This window comes from Trachurus japonicus, chromosome 13, assembly GCF_045865225.1.
Source record: "Trachurus japonicus isolate A0001 chromosome 13, Traja_1.0".
Lineage (NCBI taxonomy): Eukaryota > Metazoa > Chordata > Actinopteri > Carangiformes > Carangidae > Trachurus > Trachurus japonicus.
In genome coordinates, this window is record NC_140919.1 from 37991653 (window position 1) to 38016464 (window position 24812).

General features: G+C 40.2%; 1 protein-coding gene across 2 annotated transcripts; it reads left to right on the plus strand.

Moving 5' to 3' along the window:
- Positions 1–824: 824 nt before the first annotated feature.
- On the plus strand, positions 825–24639 carry ptgir (prostaglandin I2 receptor). 2 transcript variants are annotated; one of them, XR_015037501.1, is made up of 4 exons: positions 825–1019; positions 1240–2261; positions 22529–22872; positions 22904–24639. XR_015037501.1 is itself a non-coding variant. In XM_085796434.1 (3 exons), exons 2-3 carry the CDS (start codon positions 1407–1409, stop codon positions 22814–22816), a joined length of 1143 nt encoding a protein of 380 aa, XP_085652560.1. In that variant the 5' UTR covers positions 825–1019; positions 1240–1406; the 3' UTR covers positions 22817–24639. The 2 variants fall into 2 exon arrangements, 1 of the variants encoding a protein (XP_085652560.1); XM_085796434.1 differs by having other exon boundaries at positions 22529–24639.
- Positions 24640–24812: the final 173 nt, after the last annotated feature.

Genomic DNA, 24812 nt, shown 5'->3' on the forward strand with positions numbered 1-24812 from the left:
AGGCTGTAGCCTTTAGATGCAACAGAAAGTATAGGCTGCCAAACAATGAGGAATGAGCCAATGCGGGGGCAAGAGAAAGAAAAACAAGCAGAGAAAACATACTCTTTCATGACATTAACATTTAGCCAATGTGCACTGGTTCTCCCTTTCTCGGTTGAGCTGCACTAGAGGTTGCATGAAATGTAAACTACCCGAGATTAAGGCTATTCAAATCCCCTTTAAAAAAAATCCAAAAAGAGGCAGTGCCAATCTAAACACTTACACAAAAAGCCTAATTGGATTACACATTTTTTCCTGAGCTCACATGGGGAACAAGCCAATACTGAGCTTAGTGCCTTTGTCAGTACAACCGACCACTTCCCCTATATGCAACCTAATTATTTCAAGGTATGTGTTTCATTCTGTGTTTGACTCAATACTTCAATAAAAGGTTCATTATAGGTCACCTATAAAGAAACGTGGGGTTGTTTTTGGCTAGGACTTGGAGGACAAAAGACAGATTGCGGGGTAAGATATTTATAGCCAGTGTGTTTATGGTGTAGGCCTAGCTTTTATTTCTGAATAACAACATCATCTAGAAACAATGGAGAACAGATAACTCACTCTGGACTGAAATCCAAAAGAAAGGACTGTTGATGTGTCACATTTTCTACCTTTAACCCCCAGATGTTACAAGTCCTGCCCTTCTGCAGACGATCTGTCAGCGTCTCTCAGGGTGTGTGTGTGTCATGGTGGTGGGTGGGACTATGCATCGATGAGAGAAAGAGAGAGAGAGAGAGAGCAGAGCAGAGCAGAGACGGAGCTTAAACAGTCTCCCGCGTGTCTGTTAGTTCAGTGACTGTGAGTGTGTGTGTCTGCCTTCACGTTATCGGCACGTTACAGCGGCAGTGGCAGGTTTGAACCCTGTTCATCCAAGACATTGACAAGGAGTGTGAATCCGTACAAAAAGAAGAAGAGGAAGAAGTTGTGACTCTGAAAGAGTTTCAGTCGGCTGTTGTATTGGTCATCTACGGCAAAAGGTGAGAAATATTCTGTTTCTACCAGATTCACAATCGCAGCATATATGGACACAATACGAGAAGAGATGTAAATATATGTTAATGTATTCAAAAGAAAAAGTTCAAGGTGATGCCACGTGGTGGAGTGGGTTTTGTTTATTCTGCATATAGTAAAAGATCACCTACCTGAGCACCAAGTAGCTTTTTTGTTTCTTACATGCTTTTGTTATTTGTTCCACAGAAAGATTTCCACACTGTGCGCAAAGAAGAGAATCAATGTTTTAAGTAAAAGCAGCATTATGGGTGTCGGCAAACATCCCTGCCCTCTGTGTTACCAAATGATGTCTTCAACGCACCAGATTCCCTTCTGTTGACTGGGAACTCCACATTAATATTTACTTCTTCAGCATGTTAGACATGAACAAAAGCATGGTTTCAAACGAATCATGTCCAAATACCACCTGTGACAACGTTCTCGTCGTGAATGAGGATGGCAAGCCGGCAACGAGCATCATCATGTTTTTGGCCGGTGTGGGGGGAAACCTCCTGGCTCTCTTCATCCTCGGAGTGCACCAGAAGGAGCATCGCTCCAGGTCCTCGGTCTTCTGCATCCTTGTGACTGGCCTGGCCCTCACAGACCTGCTGGGCACCTGCCTCCTGAGCCCACCTGTGTTCATCTGCTACGCCCGCAACATTTCCCTGATACAGCTGGGTGGCGGAAAACTTTGCAACCTCTTTGGCTTTGCCATGAGTTTCTTCGGCCTGGCGCCCACGCTCATCCTGTGCGCCATGGCTGTGGAACGCTGCCTGGCCATCAGCCACCCTTACTTCTACTCTGTCCACATCCGCCGCAGCTTTGCCAAGTACGCCCTCGTCTTCATTTACCTCTTTTCTTTAGCCTTCTGTCTCCTGCCGTTCAGCGGCTGTGGGAAATTCAGACAGTACTGTCCCGGGACGTGGTGCTTCATCGACATGGACGCGACAGGGTACGATCAGGCCAGCTTGGTTTTGGCCTTCTCTGTGTCCTACTCTTCCCTCATGGCGCTGCTGATCTTCGCAGTGTTTGTGTGCAATGGCTCGGTGATTGTCAGCCTGTGCCAGATGCACCGCAGCCAGATGATGCGGCGTGGATCGGTGGGGTCGACGGTGAGGAAGAGGCGGCTGAGCCTGGCATGGTTTGGACGTGGAGAAGAAGAGATGGACCACCTGGTGCTGCTGGCCCTCATCACTGTCATCTTTGTGGTCTGCTCCCTTCCACTCACCGTAAGTTCACGTTTAACTTTCCCCTCTGTGTTTGTGTTTGTGTATCACACCGACTGATATTCCCTTTTTAACATTTTCACTCCCTCTCACTCTTTGTATCATTTCTACAACACATTTAATGTCTGACAGTCATCACTTTTACAGCTGAATCAGAGCGTTGACACCCTGATGTGTCATTAGAACGAGACCTCCTCAGTGAAAGAAGTCAGAGCAAGTTTATGCCGAAAGAGGAACGGAAACAGGGATATTTAAAGACAATGCTAGAAAGCTTTAGAAACTGTTATCTGTAGCGCGGCTCCCTGACTGAATGTGTATCTGCTCACTGTCAGTAAAAGGGCAGACTTTACAGCATTTAGTGGCTTTCTTATGGGATTATAGAGTTTCCTCACCTCCTGTGTGCCGAATCCAGCGACATTAATTCCTTCCCCTCATTCTGTAGTCATTATGTTCATGGAAAAGCTCAGCTGGTATGGTATGGTGACTGTTAATCTTTTTGTTGCTGTGGTATGTGTTTGCGCGCCCTGTTGGAGTCTCCCTGACTGTTGTGCTCTGCCTTCACTAATAAAAGGTGTGCCCAAAAGCGCAGCCTTTGCCACACAAGGCATGCTGTCATGGAGTGTTTGTGCTGTGCATGTGTCTGCTTAGTTCCATATCTGTCCCTGTTTGAGAGGAGTGTGCCAAACCTGACAACCCTGGAGGACTGGTCTGGCCCTGCCTCTCCCGGAGGGCAAATCTCTTCTGGCATGACTCCACTGTTATCCAGCCTCCAATCTGTGCGTCCAAACGCAGCGTTAGCCAGGGGTCCTGAGATTTTTTTCGGGAATAAAAACCACCAGTCGGAGGATGTGATTAATGTGACGCATTTTTATAAAGGCATGTCTACTTGCATGCAAGCTGATCTTTTTAACAGAGCAGGTGGGATGATCAAGTAGTTTACAGGAAACAGTAAAAAGTGTCGGTGCATGTTTTCACTTTTCACACGTCTACTCACTGTCTGCATCTGGATGGTTTGTGGCAATGCCTGTTCTGAAGTTTTGACTAATCTGCGGTGGATGACGACGGTGTTTGGCCCAGGGGAATGAACAGTGATGATGATGTATACCTGCCAACATGGAGTAACACGTCAGGAAACTAAACTCAATTTTCACCACAATGTGTCACTGGGGTCCTCGTCGCTGTGCCTGTACTTTTTAGTTTCAGTTTAGAAATAGAACTGAAAGGCTGTAACCTTACCTCAGGGGTTACACTATTTTATTATTATAAAAATGGCACATTACTTGTTTTTGTGACTGACACTTTCCTCCTGTATGACTACAAGTCTTAGTCATGCAAACTTAAATGTATACATATTCATAATCTACTCAACTATGAATCATCTAAAATTGCAGTCCTGATCTGCAGCATATCACGACGCTGTTAAGCGATGCAATGATTTGTGCATCATCTCCGCAGATGTGTGCGTGTGTGTGTGTGTGTATGCGATTGCTCAGCATGTGCATGCTTGTGGTTCTTGTAACCAAAAGAACTGAGACGGCGGCATGTGAGTAGATTTACAATGTTTCCAGACAGATGTTGCTTCATGATTAGGATCTTTTAATTTGCCTGAAGCAAAACAGATGTTGTGGGGTGAGGTGGGGTGGGGTGGGGTGGGGTGGGGTGATTCTGTTCAACATTAGAACTTTGATTGATATTTATTGTTGTTGATGCTGCTAGTGACACAGTTCAGATTCTTGCAAACTCTCACCCCGGGTACAGTCATCATTCTTGCAGATGCACAACGATGCGCCAACAGAAATGCTCCAGCGTGTGTTTCCGGTTGGTCTTAATTTTCTCAAAGCACTTTGATGTAACTGAATATACCTTGGATGATGATGCTTTCAAGCTCTAAAGATTGAGCTCTGTTTGCAATTTGTCCTCAGCAGAAGGGGTTGCACACTGGTAGATGTGGGTGAGATGCAAAGCAGGTGCCGGGAAATGGATGGAGAGAAGATAAAAAAAAAAAGCCTGAATTGCAAAGCATTTATAAATCTTCATGTTCTGCGCCTCACGGGCATAAATAATTTTGCGATCTTTGCATTAAAAAGTCACATTTCATGATCATGCGTCTGCTAAGATGAGCCGTATTTGCTCTGTGCATTTTTCAGGGAGCAAAAGGTCAAAATTATGTGATCAGATAAGTGGTAAAATGTTCTGAGAGGAAGCTGAATTGTTTTGTTTTTTTTAGCTTTCTTGCAAGGTATTGGGTTGATGTAACTTGTAGTTAACCACTGGCTGTGAACGTTTGTCCTGTTCATTGTTACCTGAGTAGCACACCAGCTTCCCAGGCTTGTCACACTCCTGGCCTTGGATGAAATATGTCACCTCCCACTGATTTAAACCGGCAGTACAAAACTGCACAATTACAGTCGACATCTGAAAAAGATAAGGTGCCATTAAGCAACAGAGCTCGGTGTGATGAATGATATCATTGTGGCTGTTCTGTGAAAGAACTCTTGATTGGTTTGACCTAGCATGAAACATGAGGTCCTGGTTTGTTCTGGGACGGACTATTGACACATTGCTTGAAATTTAGTGACATACTGTATGGAAGATAGGGTTACTGCCTGTTAAAACACTTCAACGTGCAACTGCAAAAATACATCTACAGCTGAAGGATGGTGGTTAAAGCCTCTCCTCTTTCAGTGTGAGAGCTACATTATGTAAGATTACACCACCAAAACAATAAAATTAAAGGGACAACAAGGAATTTTGGAAAAGCGAAGCGTTTTCACACTACATTTATGAGCCTCTGCGCGCACCGTAAAATTCTTTGACCGGCGCAAGACAGACTCATGTTTTCATTCATCAATAATTAAAGTCAGAGGTTCAAAGAGGTTCACATACCGTTGTAGTTCCGACCATAAACGGCGATTCGGCTGCATTATTCTCATGACTCGCCACGAAGGAAACGCTGGTCGGCTCGACCAGCATTTCCACCACCACTAATAATAACAAAATAACGATAGAGACAAAACGATATATTTATCGAAAATGGGCCCATTAACAAGTGTGGGTAGCGGAGATTCATCCACATTAACGTGAGCTTTTTTTATAACCGAATAGAAACTCCTCGTTGTCCTTTTAACATACATTAATCATATATTGAATATATAAATATATATCCTTCAAAGGATGCGGTCTATGAAGGACAAGCCTTCTTAGACTGCGAAGGCCGGAACCGAGCGTCTTCCTTGCCTTGCCGCCCTAACAGAGCGTTGCTCCTATTGCATGGCAACGTTGTCAGCTACAGCTGTAATTAACTACTCTCTCCAAATTGAGACGCAGCTATAGTTAACTAGCAACAATTTGGTTAATAAACGTCTTTGGGTTTCAGGCAGTTGGGTGGATAAAAACAAGCCATTTGAAGGTGTCACCTCTGGTTCTCAGAATTCCCTTAAAGCCCCAGAAGGACGTATTTGCCCTTTCATTTGATTACACTGGCCTGCAGGTATTAAAGGTCAGTATTTCAAAACCCTGACAAAAGGTTGCCGCTGGATAACCCCTCCATTAGTCCTCCCATCACTCCTCTTTGTTCTGTTGATCAGTTTGTAAATAGTCGAAGCTCTCTCCTGAGGGGGACAGTTACAGAACTGATAGCTTGCTTTTGACAATCACCAATATCTTTCCTCTCATCTGTTCCCATGGGAACCACAGAAGCTGCCCGGGAGCTTTATGTTGTGGGTCGATACCTGGATCAATGAAGTGCTGCATTTGTTTCAGAACCTATTCACAAAGCTGTTTTGTGGTTTTAGATTTAAATATCCCCTTTTAATCAAAACTTAATAGCAAAGGGGGAAAAGGTGTTATGAGAAGATTTTGATAATCTCAGGGGGAGTTTGTTTTAACGTGGCTGAAGCAAGTTTAATCTGCAGCAGTAGCATTGATGTTTGACTTAATGAAAAACGTTTTCCATTAGTGTAGCTGATGTGTATGAGTCTTACTCAGCAAACTAATATTGACTTGTTGTTTGTGACGTAACATGACAGGAAGTACAAGAGAGATCCATACATTTCCTTGCTTTGTTGAAGGCACCACATGCATCAGAATATTCTACACCAGGAAACCAAAAGTACCAAAATAAAATATAAAATATAAAAACTATATGGAAAAGTTGTTTACATTTGGTTTCCCACAGTTTGAGAAGCTTGTGGGCGTCTATGTGTATGCTTGTTAGCATGCACAAGTGAGTAAAATGCGCTTAAAGACAGAGCTTCATAGCACTATTACTCGTCAAAAACCCCACAGGGAACTGCTGAAGACATGCCACAGTCAGATTTTAAACTTGAATTGTTTTTTGTTTTGTTTTTGGGGGATTTTACAGTTTCTACATTTTAAAGCCCCTGTACAGACTTTTCATTTAGTGGTGATTTTGGCGGCCCCTGTGGACGAAAGCGGTGGCATGAAGGCTGCATTTCCCACTGTCATGAAGACGTTTGTCTGGCCGGCACATGTAGATTTATTTTGGAAACGTCGGAAAGAAGACGGGACTTGCTTCTTTTTTTTTTAGCAGCGTAATGTATCTATTCGTATCATTGCGTCAGTGGTCCGACCCGACCATGCCTTCCAGAGGTATAGAATTAGACTACTTAGAAATAGCCTATCTTCACACTGACTGGCTCATTTGCTGTTGTAGGTAACAGAGACACATCAGCAGAACCCAGAGACTTTTGCGTATCCAGTTTGTGTCAGTTTGTATCCAAATTGTGCTTTTAAAAATAACAATTTCTAGACGGATGGTAGTTACCACTTGGATAAATGCATGAATGACTCTGTGATCAAATCTGAACATTGTTTATTTTATTCCCTTAGCCCACTGTGTTCCCGCTGCATCTACAGATAAAAATAACACAAATGTCTAAGGTTGTCACAAGCACATAATACATTCTGTGTTTTTGGAAAAAGAGAAAAGAAAATACCAAACTACTTCCAGTACCTGTGAGCCAGCTGGATAGTAGCTTGATTGTCAGGAAAAAGATAAACAACAGCACATACCTCTGACACATCAGCAGTCACAGGGCATCGTGCCTCAGGGAGTCAGTGCAGCGCCTCATTAATCTGGGCTGTCTTGGCAGAATGGGACTCAGGAAACCACACGGAAACAAAAGCACATGCAGACAAAAGTTATGTGGAAGCTTGAAGCGAAAATAAATCCTCTGTCCAAAACTTCACCTGTTTATGAAACAGAGGCTTCAGGAACAAGTCAATGGAGCCATATGAAGACAAATTCTAGGTGAGATCGAATACGACTGAATCAACATTAGAAACCGCCTGAAGCTCTCCAGTGTCTCGACAGGCCCGGTCAAAGCTCACACTCAAATGCCATTGAAACTATGCGTAACAACAGAATGATCGCTTTTCACTGACACTGCCCAAATCCAACTGGATCCAGATTGAGTAAATATGTGTTGAAAAAGGGAATTCCCAAAATCCAGACTATGTATGAACCTATGAAAACCGCTGTCATGCTTTTAATGTTTGCCAGACACAGCCTCAGATGAGTCAACCTGTGCAACATGTGGAAATAATGATTGAATCCTGATAGCAGCCAAGTAAACAATGCCCTTTGCATGTCTGTGAAGAGTTAGATGAATCCACGCGTCATGGTGCCGGTGCACTTTAAAATCCACATGCTGTTAAGATAGGAGGTTGTAGGAGTGTTATTGTGCTCCAGGTGCTCCAGGTGCTGCTGGGAGATAAATGTCATTGTGGGCTTTGTCCATGCTTCTATAAAGAAAGATGATGCTCTGCAATCAGCAGCTGGCTTTGTGGACTGAACAATGAGGATTCCCTCTGCCAGTGGATGGATGCTCAATCCTGCATTCAACACATAAACACCACACATTTGTGTGCGTGCAGAAATTTACTCTCATTCAGTTGTCACAAGGCCGGAGGCTTGCTAATCATGCTCTTCATATCCTGTGGTTTTTTTTATCCTGGTTTGTTGTGCTTTCTCACATGTTATCCAGTTTGCCGGCGGGTGGGAAAGTGAACAACAAATGACATGAACTCCTCCTGGGCCCTTTTTTAATATGTCCTTGAAGTGTGTGGGAAAATATGGCCCTAGGCATGACACAGCGCTCGATAAGGGGTGAGCAGCTGGTGAATCGAATTTTAATATATGAGTAACAGAATGATGAAAAGAGGTTTAGATGTGTGGAGAGCAGATCAGTGGTAGATAAGTCATTGTGTCATGATGTGGTCTTAGGGTTCCAAATAAAAATCAAAAATCAATGAGTCAGTGATCCAGTAACTGAGCAGTTTCCATGATTAATAAGTTCAATTTGACCATGTCCATATTGCCAGTGGACATTTTGACTTCAACCTTTTTTAATACTAATATACCATCACCTTTTTAATTTACAAAGCAAACATGTTTACAAACAGCTGCATATTTAAAAAAAAAAAAAAAAAAAAAAGAATTAAAGCAACACTAGCATTCATATAGAGTTGTGTTTCTGAGCACTAGACAAATCTCTAGTGCAATTTTTAACCCTCTTTTTTGCTCTGACTTTGGTCTCCTAATGTAAATACATGGCTACTTGCCTGCTAAATGCTCCAGTACATCCGCTGGCTCGATAAGATCACCTACCTGCTGTTGTTGATCCGATATTGGAGTGACAAACCACAGCAGTTTTTTTTTTTGGACCTTCTTCCACAGAAACAGCTGCGTGAACCAAAACAGTGAAGTTACCGGAAAAAAACGCACTGTTCACTTTGACTTTGATTAGAATTGAACTGTTTTGAATTTGGTTGTCAAACGTGATTTTGGCCATAACTCATGGTAAAAATAGATTATAGATTAATAGGATATAGTGATGAGGGGATGACATTTTCCTTCAAATCAGAGATAAACTTACTGTAAGTGGTCGCGCTTCACGGCCTCATGTTGAGCAAGAAACACCGGCTGTTATTAAACACTGTACCTCGCTGGAACAGGTTCTCACACTGCAATGCTGAGCAACATCCTGTTTGTGTGTTCAAGTGCACATGTAATTCAGTGATATGCTGTGTCCTTTGGGTGATCTCGGCCCCGTTTATGGTCTGATGCTTTGCCACATATTTTCTGTGAAGCTTGTGGTAAAACTGGAAGGGTATAGATGGAAAATACCAAGTTTGTTCTATTTGTACCGCTGAACTCTTGTGAACTGTTATGTTTGTATGACAGAAACTTGGTTGAAAACCTTAAAATAATACAGTACATGCCGTTACAGTATATACTGATATGACAGTTGCAGTCGGACATTCTTTCAAAGAGTGTCCATGATAGATCCATTGTGTGTTCATGATTAATTTCCAATGTTAAATGATAAAAAACAAAAAACAAATGCAAAGCTAATGTCCCCACCTCCTGCATTTGGCCTTAATATTTCTCTGATGTGTATTTTTGAGTGGAACATCTTTCAACAAAAGCCCAGCACTGTTGGCTGCATGTGTTTATTTTGCAAGAGGAAACATTCCTTAATTTGTTGCTGGTAATTTAAAGCCCATTTGTAAATGCTCAGGAGTCTGTTTCACAATTGGACTGACAATTTTAAAAAAGAACCAGTTTTCCAGTTTAACATTTTGCCTGTGTTACCTGGAATAGAGCTCTGATCGGGCTCAAAAAATCTGTCCCCACCCGACTCAAGCCTGAAAAAATCTGTCCGAGCCCAAAACACAACAGAATTTGAAAAAAAGGGCTATAGCCTATTATTTGTATTTGCCGTACCTTCGGAGTAGGACTAATGATGAGTATGAGTGACAGCATTATACGTTGTATAAGAATGTGAGAGCAAACAGAAAATGATACATTTAAACACTGTACAATTCACATTTTCTTCATTAGCTAATGGGTTGATGGCAACAGCTCAAACATTACATCAAAAAACATGTTGTTAATACTGTAGTTTGATGCATGTCAGGCTCAAGCAGCAGACAATTAAAATTGCCGTGGAACCGGTGATTGCCTGTTGGATCTGCTGATATGAAGGCTACCAGTAGTTTTATAGCTGACATGTAACAGCTTTATTACATTGACTCAATAAAATCTTATTGATCCTGGCAAATGGTGTAAGTTTACACACACCTTCGACACAGCAGCCCTGAATAAATCTGTCCTCTCCAATAGGTGCATATCCATTATGTACTGTATATAATGTATAATCTGCCTCCTTACTGTATGCCCCATGGGCAGCTGTTGGCAACATACCAGTGGGTGTTGCAGGAGAGACATATAGGTATAGGGTAGTCTCCTCTCAAATGCTTTCATTTTGTAAAATACACTATTGGATTGACTCTGCCTCTTCAAATTATTTTAGATGAATTTATTCCTAAAGACAAACTTAATTCAGTTTCTCAACACATGAAAGTGTTTTTTTCTATATTGCAGGTTAGAAAGAGAGAAACAAACAACTTAAAGGTAACAAATGATAATGAAGTAGACAAAAATTCACTCACTTCCTCTGTCTTTTCTGTGGTCGGTCCTCCTTTTCCTTCTGGCATGGCTAAAGGATATGAGGAAAAATATGCAACTTTATGTGAAACAAATGCTACAGTGAATATTTTCGGCTCCTTCTTTCTTTCTTTCTTTCTTTCTTTCTTTCTTTCTTTCTTTCTTTCTTTCTTTCTTTCTTTCTTTCTTTCTTTCTTTTTTGTTTATTTAAATGGGACTGTGCATATTAATGGATACACAATACAGGATTGACGTGAATACACCAGATAGCACAACTGTTTCCAACTGTTTTTCCACAACTTATAATCCACAGCCCCAAGTCATTTTCCCATACTAGTTAAAATGTCCCTTTGATACACTGTGGTGTACAAAGTCATTCACAAGTTGTGAGTATGCGTGTTTGTGTCTAAATGTGGTTTATTGCAGAAGTTGTGTGAAATATTCACAGTTATCGCCAAGACATACAGAATGTATCAGTAAACCTGTCTCACCCAGCCGTTTACTGTATGCACATTATGCATAATTTAGTGCTCTCTCTCTATATTTGCCCTGTTGGCTTCTTGCCATGTGTGTCCACAGTTATTTGTCCATTCATCAGCACCTTCATTGTTCACACAGCAGTTGCATGAAATACGCTCCACCCAAGTGTAGAGTTTCTCAACCTTTTGGGCCGGGACCCCTCATGGTGTCACTTGACAGGCAGATACTGAGATATCAATGTTGTTTGTGTTTATTTGTGTTTTTTTTTCTTTCTTAATCATTAAACCGTTGAAATAGTTCTGATTGCCGATTTCTTTGTGATAAATTTTGAGCTCTGTTAATACTTTTGGAAATATAAGAGTATAGCTCTTTAACATTTACGCAACAACTCTGTATTTGGCAGACTCACTGTGAGAAAGACAGGGGGTTTGATTCAACAAGCTAATTGTAAGAATTTCCTTTGACCTATAAATTGGATTTAAGGAGTTTGTTGACATTTTAATATCCAAATTCAACCTCCTTGTATGAAAACCACATATCTCGAATATATACTGTATGTCAAAACCTTTTATTTTCATCTCTAAACAAGTCCCTGTGGCTACAACTTTAAAAGGCAATGAGCAGCATTATATATCAATTAAATAAAAAGTAATAAAAAAATAAATTAGTTAATTGAATGTATCTGAGGAGCAGGGACACTGTTGGCTCCTGTGTAAAACACAGTTCAGCTGTTACAAACCACTTTTCAACAGTTCGTATCTGATTTAACATGGTGCTTAGCTGAATAATGTTCACAACAACAGTGTTACTATGTTAGACCTAGAAACACATCAGAGGTTGTCAAGGAGATTTACATCAGTTTGAGAAAAGCTGTGAGTGGTTAAGAAAAAGATTTTGCACAACCACAGTTATAATCTTAGCAGCAGATTCTTTCTGTATATTTTCACTTACATTTTTAGTGCCAGGAAGTTAAATGAATAGATGAATGAATAAAAACAGAAAAGGCTTTTTTTTATGAATCTATTTTACCTTTATTTAGGAATCTAATCATTTATTTATACAGATGTAGATGTTCTTACCTATTACTTGATTAATTAATTTTTTTTGTCCTTCATACACACTGTCTGGACGGTCACACAGCTATGTCCTGTTCACTCACAAACAGCCTCTGACTGAATACAGAGCAGCTGCATATTAACCAATGAACAAACCAATTGAGAAATTGAAGAAGATGAAGGAAAAAGTTTGATAGGAGTTGATGAATCTAGGTATTTTTCACGAACTGCAGCTAAAATTAGAGCCTGCAACCTGAACCCGTCCCTTTTTATGATAACACCTTCCAGGAAATGTATAGGTAGAGATAAAGCAATAGGATTCCTGCCTCACCCCCCACCTCACCGCCAGTCTCAGGAGATATACAGTATAACCTAATAAAACCTGGCTGAGATGCAGAGGTGAAAGGCGACTCCCTCACGTCAAACAAACCGCAAGGGAAGCAGAATGTGGTTATCATCTGTTGTTGCGCTGAGAGATGTGTAAGAAAAGGAAACAGCTGACACCCGGTTAAATTGAAGTTTGACGAAAAACTTGTTTTCTTTATCTAAGAAACCTAATGATGGCACGAGATTAATGTGCATTCTAGTCAATCTAAAATCTTCCAGTGTAAGAAGAAAAAAAAAAAAGAACCCACCCACATCAAGAAAAAAAAAATCTTTGATGGTGTAATGGAATCCCCACGAACATAAAATTACTTAGTCATACAAGTCAAAAATATTCCACTTCCTTCTCAATATGTTGACTTACACTGGAATCAGACAAGTTATGAGTCATAGTGTTAAACTAAAAAAAAAAAAAATACTTTCAATGATCAGTGTCGTTTTGTGGACTGATTGGACAACAGATTTATTAAAAACTGATGCAGCTAATTAAGCGTGACGATACGGCTTTCCGTAAATGACCAATGCTAACCCTTTCAATAACTGATCATTCCTGTGTGGTGACGGTCCAGTGATAGAAACAAAAACATGTTTTGCATTTATTTTATCATTTAATGTTCTATGTGATCCTTTCAAAATGTTTCTGTGAAGGATTCATGGCTTACCGACGTCTCAGCCAATGTTTGTAGACAACAGGGACTTAACTAAATCAACAGGATAATTGCAACCAGGCAGCAGAGGGAAGATTCTGTGGTTTAGGATTTTACAGTCCAGTGAACTCGATCTGCTGTTTAAACAACAGCAGAGTCTGAAAATATGTAATGGCCAACAAAAAAAAATATGTTATGGGAATAACCACCACCCACCCCAAACTTAGCTCTCAGTGTCAGAGGTTAGAGTTCAGATATCTTCAAAGATGGGGCGGTGCGTGGCGCAGTGGTTAAGGCGGCCGCCCCATGTACAGGCTACAGTCCTCAGTGCAGGCGTCCCCGGTTCGAGTCCCGTGTCGAGCGGACCTTTCCTGCATGTCATTCCCCTTCTCTCTGCCTCCCCCTTTCCTGTCTATCTATACTGTGTGCTATCAAATAAAGGCAAAAACACCAAAAAAAAAAAAGATATCTTCAAAGACATAGGCTACTGTACAGAAATTGATGATTGGCTTTTGTAAAATGATTTGAACAAGTGTTTAGTCAGATATTTATAGACACTTACACCACGTGTAAAATTAGCTATATAAAAACAGGGATCAAAAGCAAATTAACTTGAATCATTGACATTTTCCTGCAACTTTGCCAGTTACTAGACAAAACCCCTATAGAGTTGATGATGACCTCATCATACAGTAATTGTTCTTCTTTCTTGTGATTTGTTTTGACATGATGTTGGCTGGGTTAAATGTTAGGATAGGATACAGATTAATAAAGTAAAATGAACTCAAAATTGAAATGATATTTCTGTTTATAAAGCCCCAACTCACAAATTCCTCCTAAAGGTGTCAGCTCAGTGTGTTGGAAACCTCTGTGCACCAGCCATAATCCGTGTTGTGTGTGTGCGCACATGTGCATGTACAGTACTTGCTTATCAGCACTTGTCAGTATGGAAGTACTTTGTGGTTGCCTTTACAGTACGTTAACGACATACGTAGAGAGGAAAACACAGAGTGAAACATGCATATCATAATACTAATACTGCAAAACTTCCTGTGAAAGTCATGAAACTCCAGTCTGGAAGTGAGTGACAGCGACTTGCAGTTCAAATGTTGAGTGTTGTGCCCTGTATGTTTCCAGTTATCTTTGCTAATAGAAAATAATACAGAACATGCAATTTTATGCCAATTTAAAAGACTGACATGCAATACTGTAGCTGCTTCATTAAATCATAAACTTGTTTTCAATATGGTTATACTGTAGTTTTCAAGATGCTGATGCATAAATAAATGAATTTTTAGGGCATCATGTCAGACTGTGAGCAGTGCAGCAGAGCTCAACAGAGCTCAGATCAATCTGAAATCGGCACAGTCTGCACATTGACATCCTGTGTGGCAGTGAGAGGTAACTGATATGATTTTCAACCAAATATTCATGGAAAAAGCAGTAACACCGAATGACATGTGAAACTCATATATTTGTCTAAAAAACAGCATTTTTTAAGTATCCAAAACACACCCAAGGTCTAGGATTTTTTATATCCTGAGTTCATCCAAAGTTTCATCAATGCATGTTGTATTAACAGTCAGTTTTTGAGAAAAGAGAGCAAGTGGATGTCCATGAGCAGGCAGCAAACATTACAAGCAGTCTTGCACTTAGACAGGTCTTTAAAATGCTTGAATCACCAGTTAGACTTCATAAATACCTGACGCAAGCTGCTTCAACTTTGACAGACAATACCTGTGCACGCTTTTCTATGTGGTGGACAACTTTCCCAAGTCATTTGGGGACAATTTTAGTATTTTCGTGGTGAAAAAGAAAGGCATTATCTAGAGATTTATTTCCTGCCCATCTCGGCTGCCCCTTGTGTTGCGTTTTGCCAGCAAACAATGTTATCTCAGATGTTATCACATCCCAGAACTAAGTCACGAAATAGCTTTCATAACCAACTGGAGTGATGGATAAACCCAGGACCCAGGTTTAATAAAAGCAACAGTGGATGGTGTTCGGTGCCAGTAAACATAAAAGATGAAATCTTTATGGCTGAATTGTGCTCAGTTGTTGGCAAACGAGATGATGTATTGTGCACATGGCTGGGAATTAGAAAAGAGGTACATGGCCAGCGTCCTATAAGGCTTCTCTGTGACAGACTTTGTGTTGAAACCAACCCAAAATTGGCTCTTTCTCTAATTCCAGAATTAAACACAAGTACATGTCAACAGCAAACCTACAAACAAACTACTGCGTTCAGTTTTAAATCATGAATCACTTGTTTTTCCTCACCTGAACCCAATGCACTAAAGTCTGCACCAATACTGTAGGTCTGGACTCTTGTATACAGTTACATACTGTGTATGTAGTAGAACCATAGGGCACTGTACTGTAGCAGCTTTGTCACAGTTAAAGAGGAGCCTGTTGAGTTTCTGTGGTAATGTCAGAGCAACTCAAACTATTCTTACAATGCACTACATCAGATGAAAATATATTTCACAGTTTGTTTGGGGTTTTTTTGTATGTTTTTCACTATGTCACAGTCACTTCCACTTCCTCTGTGGTGTTGTGTGTGTGTGTGTGTGTACTGTATGTGTGCGTGTGTGCTTTTGTCTCTGTGTGAGAGAGACAGTTGTGTACTCATCAGGGATAGTTACTCTTCCATGTATGTTCTTCAAATGAGCATAAAAAAAGATAATTATAGATGTTATAAACATGCAGCCTTTTTCTTTGATCTATTCTTCTATCTTTATTTGTTTTCTACAATAATTGCATAAAACCACAGAGATGATTTATAGCAGTAATCTCATTCAAATTATTTCTTCCCGTGGACCATTGTAACACATAAATCATGTCAAGACGGCAAGTACAAACCAGAAGAAAACAACAATGACATCAGTGTAGTATCACAGACAGTTAAAAGACAATATACAAGACAACATATAAATATATATTTATATTTATATACACACACACACACGTAGGTACAAAGAAGGTTGTAGCATATGAGTTAATATATGTACAGCAGATGGTGTAAGGTGATAATAAAGTGCTGATAATAAAGAACATACAGGACCTGTGTGTGTATGTGTGTGTGTGTACTGTACATGTACGTGTGTACACACAGAATGTTTTTTCTTGTTGTTTTGTTATCTTATCCCTGTGGTCACTTCTCAACCTACATAACAGCCTGGCTTGAGAGCCAGAGTGACAGCAATTGAAAAGTCATTTTTTGAAAACACTGGTGAGAGGTATAATAGCTCCAGGTATCTCACCACAGCCTGAAGCATGTTTTAAAGATGGAGCTCACTAATGGACTTTCAGACATGATAATTCCCTTAATGGATGTTGCCTGAAGACAGACACAGTCTGCCGTTAATGCTGCCACTTATTAATGTCCAATGTTTCCCTTTCTCCTGAGACTGAATCCATTTACATTTATACATTATACAGCCTTTGATACTTTCTAAATTAACAACAACATACCAACAAACTGAAGATGCCCAAGAGACTTGAAGTGTGTTTTCTGGAAAAGTCATAAAACAAAGATGAGAAAACAACATAGTGAACAAACTGGTTAGATGCACCAGATGCACATTAATGCTCTCGCCTGCGCACACCCACCCTTTTCCTCTCAGTATCTTTTTCAGTCTCAGATGACACAAAACACCTCCTCAGGAACTTCTTGCAGAGGTGTAGAAGTGAAATTCCCCTCATGTGAAGAGGCACTGCGGTGAGCGTTGCCTTACATTCAGTATCTGTACTGTATGACTCACCACGCAGGTCCCTCAGGAAGTAAATCTGGGGCAGAGGCCGTTATGGTCAGACCGCCCGGGGACAAAGAAGAATATGTGATTGCTCTCATTAGTGAGAAATTAAAGCAGTGGCTAGAAATCCAATCAACTCCAGTGCGTTTTATTGAACAAGCTCACCATAGCTCATAGTATCCCCCGCAGGAACAACACACAGCACAGACGTGCTGCGGGTGTAAGACATTGTTGGATTTGTGTTGACTTTTCCCTGAACTGAGCCCTCAGGCCTCAAAGATATAGGTCAGCACCTCAGTGGAAAGAGTGAGTGAACTTGTAGTGTGAAGATAAATCAGAGGGGAGAATTTAGAACAAACAGAGGAAACACACCAGAAAGACTTGCTGGTTTAGTACAAAGTTGGTAAACTGCGCTCATTTAAGTTAGTTGTTTGATAAAACTGCTTATTTTTTCTTTTTTTGTGTGCCAGGAATAGACGATTGGGATACATTGATTTTAGTCTCATGTCTTTACATTATGCACAGAGAGCCAAGATGTGTAAAGCCACAAATCCTTAAGAATATTAACAGCTCCATAAACAGCTATAACCTACAGAAATAACTGTTCAAGTACACGAGCGTTTCTCAAGCTGACTCTGGATCATGGTGCACGATGTTCAAAGTGTTGTCAGTAAGGATGGACATGAGGGTTCAGAGGTGTGATGTCAATTTACTCTAAGTCTTTAAAAAATGTAATAACTCAGATAACAATGACTCTTTAAACTAGTTTTATTCCCGTCTTCACCACAAAGAGCACTTTCCTCTCTTTCTAGCATCTTTTATAGGAAAATTAAATAAAGATCTTTATCCTTTCTTGAAAACAGAGGAGGTGCAAAACTTTCCCCAGATGTGATTAGTGTCAACCTGTCTTCCTGTCATGCTATATTAACTCAACTTAAATGTTGCCTCGAAGGTGAAACACAGGAGAAAAGTCCAGTGTGCAACCTGATGTGAGTTTGTTATAATACTGTCAAAAATGTATATTTATTTGCTTAAAGGAATAGTTCGACCACTTGGGAGCAAGTTGTCATCAGGTGACATATAAACACCATTTGAACTTTTATGAGTTTGTGTTTATTTACACATTCAGGAGTTACAAATGAGGGTTAGCCCAAACATCCCCCCTTTTTTTGCTCTGTCTTTGGTCCCTTTTGGTCCAACTCCTCAGGGAAATATCTGGCTCATTGGCTGCTAAATGCTTCACTATGTTCACCAGCCAGTTGTTTGCTGTGTTTTTTTCATTGTTCCTTGCTGAGCAGGTCGAGTAGAAAGTCAGTGTTAAGCTCTCTCTTTGTCTGTTGCCAGTTTTAAAGCTGCTCTAATCAATAGTTTCATCTCAACAGTCTGATGTTAAAAGTGACACTCGTAGTCGTCACCTTTTTTACATTTGCTTTGCAGCTGCTAAAAAGCCAGATAATGAGTGTCTATGTCTGCTGGATGTGTTAAAAAGCAGCTGTTTCCCATCACTTTCATCATATCAGCTTAACTGATCATATGCCAGTTGTGTTTACAGCTCATTTCCTCTTTCTCCAAGTGGCAAAAAAGGGAAAGGTTTAGGAGAGACATGTGAGATTGATCTTCTCATCCTATACTCTCAAAAGATTATTGATTAAAAAATGTTTCCCAAAAGATTAAACTACTCCTTCAAAGACCCGTGTAGCGCTTCATCATTTCTCTCTGTCCTAGCTCACAGCCAGTAATCTCTGCGCTGCCTCCTCTCATCCCCATGTAATGATCCAGCAGTGAAACAGGATCAGGAAGAAAGAGTTACGAGGAGTCCTTCAGGACTGCAAGATGGAAAATAATGGGTCATAGAGTGTAGACATCCATTAAGTGGTTTGTTTCCTGAAAGACACAGCAATCATCAGCCCCAAATAGCATCTTGTGTGTCTCTGCCAGGATGTACGTGCTGTCATCAGTTCCTTTAGGGTTGAGGTACATGAAGATGAAAGGATGCCGAAGCTGTAAGTAAAATCATGTAGCCTTGAGACGATCAATTAGTACGATTGTATTGATTATTTTCCCCACAGAAAAATAAACCATATAATCATCCACTTCAAAAACACAAAAACATGTCCTCATTCCAGCTACTGTGTGTTTAGGTTTAGCTTTTGCACTATTGGTCAAGACAAAACAAGCAATTTCATGGTGTTATATTTATCTTTGGTAGACAAAGATGAGATTTATAGACAACAAAAGTTAGAGCGCTAAGATGATTTCTGTGTTATATTTTGCAACTTGTTTTTATGACAAAGGTAGGTGGTCAGTCCAGTTCCCTTTGACCCAGTAGTCGTGCACACAAGTAGCACAGTTTGCAGAGCAGAGGATTATGATGTGTTCATGCATGCACAATGTGCACATGCAAACGTGCTCACTGTCCCTTAAAGATTTCCTGCATCGGCACGATCCTTTGTTCAACTAAATAATCACCCTGATCCTCGCCTGCTGTGCAGCGTCTCTCGCCTGCTCTTTAACCACAGCCTGATACATTAATATGCTGCTGTTTAAGGAGAGCATGACATCTCATCAATTCTGGCCCCACAGCCTGCGGCACTTGGAGAAGACAGCTCATGATTGGTGTCCCTCTCTGCAGGGCTTGAGGTCCGCTGAGAGGACCATAAGAGGCAGGGTGGCATGCAGGAGCAGAGGCAATAGCGAGGGTGATAATGCAGGCTGAGACGACAGGGGTGAGGACAGTAGCGGAGCGCGTGAGAATGCATGTCTGTTTGAAATGTTTCTGGCAACGCTGCATGATGAATAAGGTGTATGATCTCTGCACGATGAGCACAAAGGACATTTGTAATTGTGTTTGTCAGTGTGTTTGATGCCAGTAAGCCTAAGATTAATTTTTTTCGTTGAGTATTGATTCAAATAACAATTGTTGAGAGCTGTTTAAATCCAAGCCAGTGTCTTGTCTTAAAAAGTCCCATGAGGACACTTGTAGGCTAGTTTTCAAAGCTTTTGAAACATTTATTGGATCTGCTGTCTCTCATGTCTAATGATATCATGGCAAAAACTCCAAATAGATCTGTATCAGGATGGATTCGCTCGCCATCAACTCAAACTTAGCCAAGTAATAACTTTTTTTTTTCTAGGTGGAGATTTATGCAATGCTAAAATGAAACAATATGCAACAAAAAAATTGGACAGCATGTCACAGCATGCGATGCTTAAGGAACATCATGTTAACTTGATTGTTTTTTATTGGACAGTGCTAGATGTTTCCTGGTAACAGATTTACACATTAGTAGTCTTTACTAGATAAAATGTACCTAAAACTCCTAACCTGATTTAGTTAGTGATTTAAATCACTAGCTTTGAATTAGGCAGGTGACAGTAAAACAAAAAGGGGAAAAAAATGAAAATTGACAAAGAGTGGCATTAGGTCAAATTGTGAAATGGTTAGTTGGTGTCTTGCAATTGCTTTCACAATCAGCTGTTTTAAGAAGGAAACTTCCTGTAAAAGAAACCCTGCACTGTCTCTGATGTGTGTATTCTGACCCCGTCTGTCGGTGTGAGTGTTGTAGGCCTATATTGTAATCCATAAATCTTTTAAACCTCGACCTTTTACGTGCTAAACCTGTGAAAATAACTAAGAATCCAACCGTCACTCTGCTAAAATCAGTTGTGCAATCCAAGAAAATTCACACAACTTCAAAAGTAACATGATTACTTCCTAAAAAGTCAGAAACATCTGGTCCTCGTTTTGGTTCATTCTGGGTTGTAACCACTTCTGACACACCTACAATGACAACACTTTTTCCAGGATTGTTGAATATTGTTATACCACTGAGCTCAACATATGACATGCATCACAAGATAATTGCTGTTGTTTTGGGTTTGCTTTGAGTACTCTTCATTCTCTCTGTCTTTCTCATGGGTGTATTTGTAGATTAACATCTGAGCGACCACATCCGTGCAAGTTATGGCATAGTAAGCCTCGCGTCTGGTCCCTCTGGTAGTCTGGTTTGGCCTGGCTCTGGACCTGCTCCCTCTGGCCCCCTCTCACTTTGTCTCACCCTTATTAGTTTTCTGTCCAGGCCCTAGCAACAGGGAAACATTTACACCAATGCGCAAAAGCACTCAATCAGCACAAGCCATTAATTAGGCCACTGTTTGTTGGATATTTCATGGAGGAAATGGAGAATTGTTGATAGAGAAGAGGAGCAAGGTGACAAAGACGCTTCCTGGGCCAGCTGCTGCTTCTCTGCTCAGGATGAGTAAGCAGCCAGCTGCTGCTGTCTGCAGGCTGTCATACCTTAAAGGTCAATGCAGGGGGGAAAAAAGTTGTAGTCATGTCATGCAGAGTTGTCTGCATCTATATTCAGATCACTTTATACATCTGAAAATTAAAATCTCACTCACAGTGAGTGTCTTTTATTGGTATAGAGAGATGGATGTTGATATTTGGTAAAGCCTAGCAATACGAGATGAACAACAGCTCTAACTGACACATAAACACACAGTCATAAGTTTGCATCTGGTTTTAAGACGAGCAGAACTCTAACAGAGGTTTGGCCCGATCCAACTCACTCTTTAATCTGGTGCCAATTCACCAAAGCTATCTATTGTTATCTATCTATGTTATTGATTAATTTGATGTTTTGATGGATTATTGAACTGTTTGATCAATAAAATGACAAAATAAATTACAATTGGCCTTCACCATTTACCAGCAGTCAATGAAATGCTTGTTTTTTCTCATTATTATGTCATTGATTTATATACAGACTCTCTTAGTTTCTCACATTTTGTATATTTATGTTAAAATAACTTTAATGTCAGTTTCCATTCAATACCTCATCATGACATAGTAAAAACAATATTTAAAAACTATAATAAAAGTGAAAACTGAAAGGGCACACTGATATAAATATTCAGACCTTTTACTCAGGACTTTGTTGAAGCACCGTTGGCAGCGATTACAGCCTTGAGACTTCTGGGTTATGCACATCAGGATTTTGGAATTTTCTGACATCTCTCTCTGCAGATCCTCATAAGCTCTGTCGGCTATGTTGAGGACTGTTGGATGATCAATGTTTTCCAGTCACCCCAGAGATGTTCCTCTGGGCCCTGGCTCTAGTCTGGGTCACTCGAGGACATTCACAGAGCTGTGCTAAACCACTCCTGCATTGTCTTTGTTATGTGTTAAGGGTCATTGTCCTGTTGAAGTGTTGTAGACCCGGGTTTCATTATGATTATATCTGTCCTGTTCTATGTCCTCCTACTGAAAAACACCTCCACAGCATGGTGCTGCTGCCATTCTCAGTTGGATCAGAGAAACTTACTTGTTGAAGTAATTTATTAAAAAACAAGGAGGACATGCTTCCAAATTACAAATTTGGGCACAACTGTGGAGTATTTTCTTGACTTTATTATATTTGTTTCCTGCAGTGAGTAGTAAAACACTAACCTCGACCTTCTCTGTCTCTTTCAGATTGCAGGCTTCATCAATGCCATTCACCCATTTTGTGGCGATACGGCAAACCTAACAGCCTTCCGCTTCTACGCCCTCAACCCCATTGTGGATCCATGGGTCTTTATCATTTGTCGCAAGTCCGTGTTTCGCCACCTTTGCTCTCTGCTGAGCTGTCGGTTCAGCAAAGGAGCTGTGAAGACAACGGCACACTGTGCTCTGTCTTTACCCCTTGACAATCACATACAGAACAACCCTCCGGACGGGACAGTCTCACAGAGCAACATGTACTCCAGTTTACCTCTGTGACCCAGGGGAGGGACTGGAACCTTGGAAGACTTTTGCATCTGAAAATGAGCAAATTTGTGAAATGAAACTTTTAACATTTTGACAAAGACGCATGAGACTCTAAGAGAGCAGTGGAGATCTTCTCTACGAGTTTCTCTAGGAACGAATTTAATTGCACTTGTTCTCAAACTTTCAATGACTGATAGAAATGTTAAAAGTTCCAGGGACGGTTGAACCAAGAAACAAACAGCACTGTATCTTAGCACTAAGGAACACACCAAACCACTTCATGCCTATGGATAATATATACTGTAAAATCAATATATATGTACTTGGGTACAACTATATGGGTAAACAATATGCATGAATGTATACTTTCTGCTTCTTTCCTCAATCAGCCTTTTTATGACATGATGAATGGTTGATAATGAACTATCCACAACATCTTTGACACCTTGACACCTGATCAAAGTTTTAATGTGAGTGTGATCTAAAAGAGACAGTATTGCCAGTGAAATATGTGTTTGGACACCATGTCCATGTGTCATTATTATATTTTTGACATGTGTACAACAAGGAGAAATATATATTTAAATTCTTATTAGGTCTCAATGCAGAATAATTAACCACTAAAACTACAAGTCTAAAGCAGTGCTAGAGGTCCCCAAAGGTTTCACTTCAGCACAGCAGAGCTAAATGCTAATGTCGTCATGTCAACTCAACATGCTGATGTTTACAGGTACAGTGTTAACAATGATTATCACCTTACTTTTGTGTGTTTGCTTAGTAACATTTGCTAATTGGCACTAGAAAAAGTAGAGCTGATACTGAGGGAAATGTCATTAGCTTTAGGTTTTTGGTCATGAACTAAATAAATGAATGCATTTAGATTTTGGCCCTGTGATGCTGCTTAATGAAAACTTAAGGAGTATTCAGAGTTACTTATCACCAGAGCACTGCAGTAAATTTCAGGACTATCAATCCAAAAGTAGTATTAAAGAATAGTGACAGGGTCACCAAGTGTCAGTAGTGAGCTTCACCCTCTATAGAACATGAATGTCTGTGTGTGATTCTGTGGCCATCCGATATGTCTTGATTGAAGTGGTGAAATGTAAATCCTGTAAAGTGGCTTTAAGTCTTTAAGTCAGAATAACAACTACTTGACCATAGACTGCAAATCTGGCTTCCAAATGTGTTGCATTTTTCATTATGCCACTGGAAATAGACTCACAGTGAGTGTTATAGTACATAAGGTCTAAGACAATGTGTTTGTTGATCATTTGTCAAACCAAACCAAATGATCAACATGTTCCCTGAGAGAAAGCATAAACCTTTTTTTTTTTTAACCACCCTCATTAGGACAAACTGTCCTACTGGTAGCAAGCCTCTGGTTGCTGGCTGAAATAGGAACATGAAATACAGCAAAAATGGTCTTTTAGCCTAAAAGTGTGGTAAATTGAAAGTAACAATTGATGGACTTTTTTTTATTTATATACTTATGCTTAAGCATATTCCTATATCAAGTAATAGAGAGTTGAGTTAATGATGTTTAAAAGTCTCAACACTCAATTCATGTTCCTGTTCAACACATACTATTGTATTGCATGAACATATGGATCAACCACCCTTCATCCACTGATTTCTAAGCTATTATGTTTGTCTGTGAATGTTCTTTTAAGAGCCTCTTGCTTTTGAAAAAAACAACTGCTGCTTCAAAAATGCACTGTGATGATTTATCTTCTGATGTTGTTGTAATTGTTGTTGTTGTGACGTTAATACTGTAACTGCATTTAATTGTTGTGTATTTATGCCCTTTCACTGTACTATGATGTTCGCTATCCTTATATTCGTGTTGGTTTGGTGTGTATGGTTAAGTGCAGAGACACATACTGTAGCAGTCACAGTGATTTGATTTCAACTTTTTACAGCTGTGTTGCACATTTCATTTCCCCCCTGTTAAGTTTTTGACGCTCAGCAGCACATGAGCTGATGAACTTAGGACACATAACCACTTGCA

Bases quoted from the DNA above. Each gene is read 5' to 3' on its own strand.
- ptgir (XM_085796434.1), top strand. From the start codon at position 1,407: ATGTTAGACATGAACAAAAGCATGGTTTCAAACGAATCATGTCCAAAT. The intron at 2,262-22,528 runs GTAAGTTCACGT...TGTCTCTTTCAG, and splicing joins TCTGCTCCCTTCCACTCACC to ATTGCAGGCTTCATCAATGC.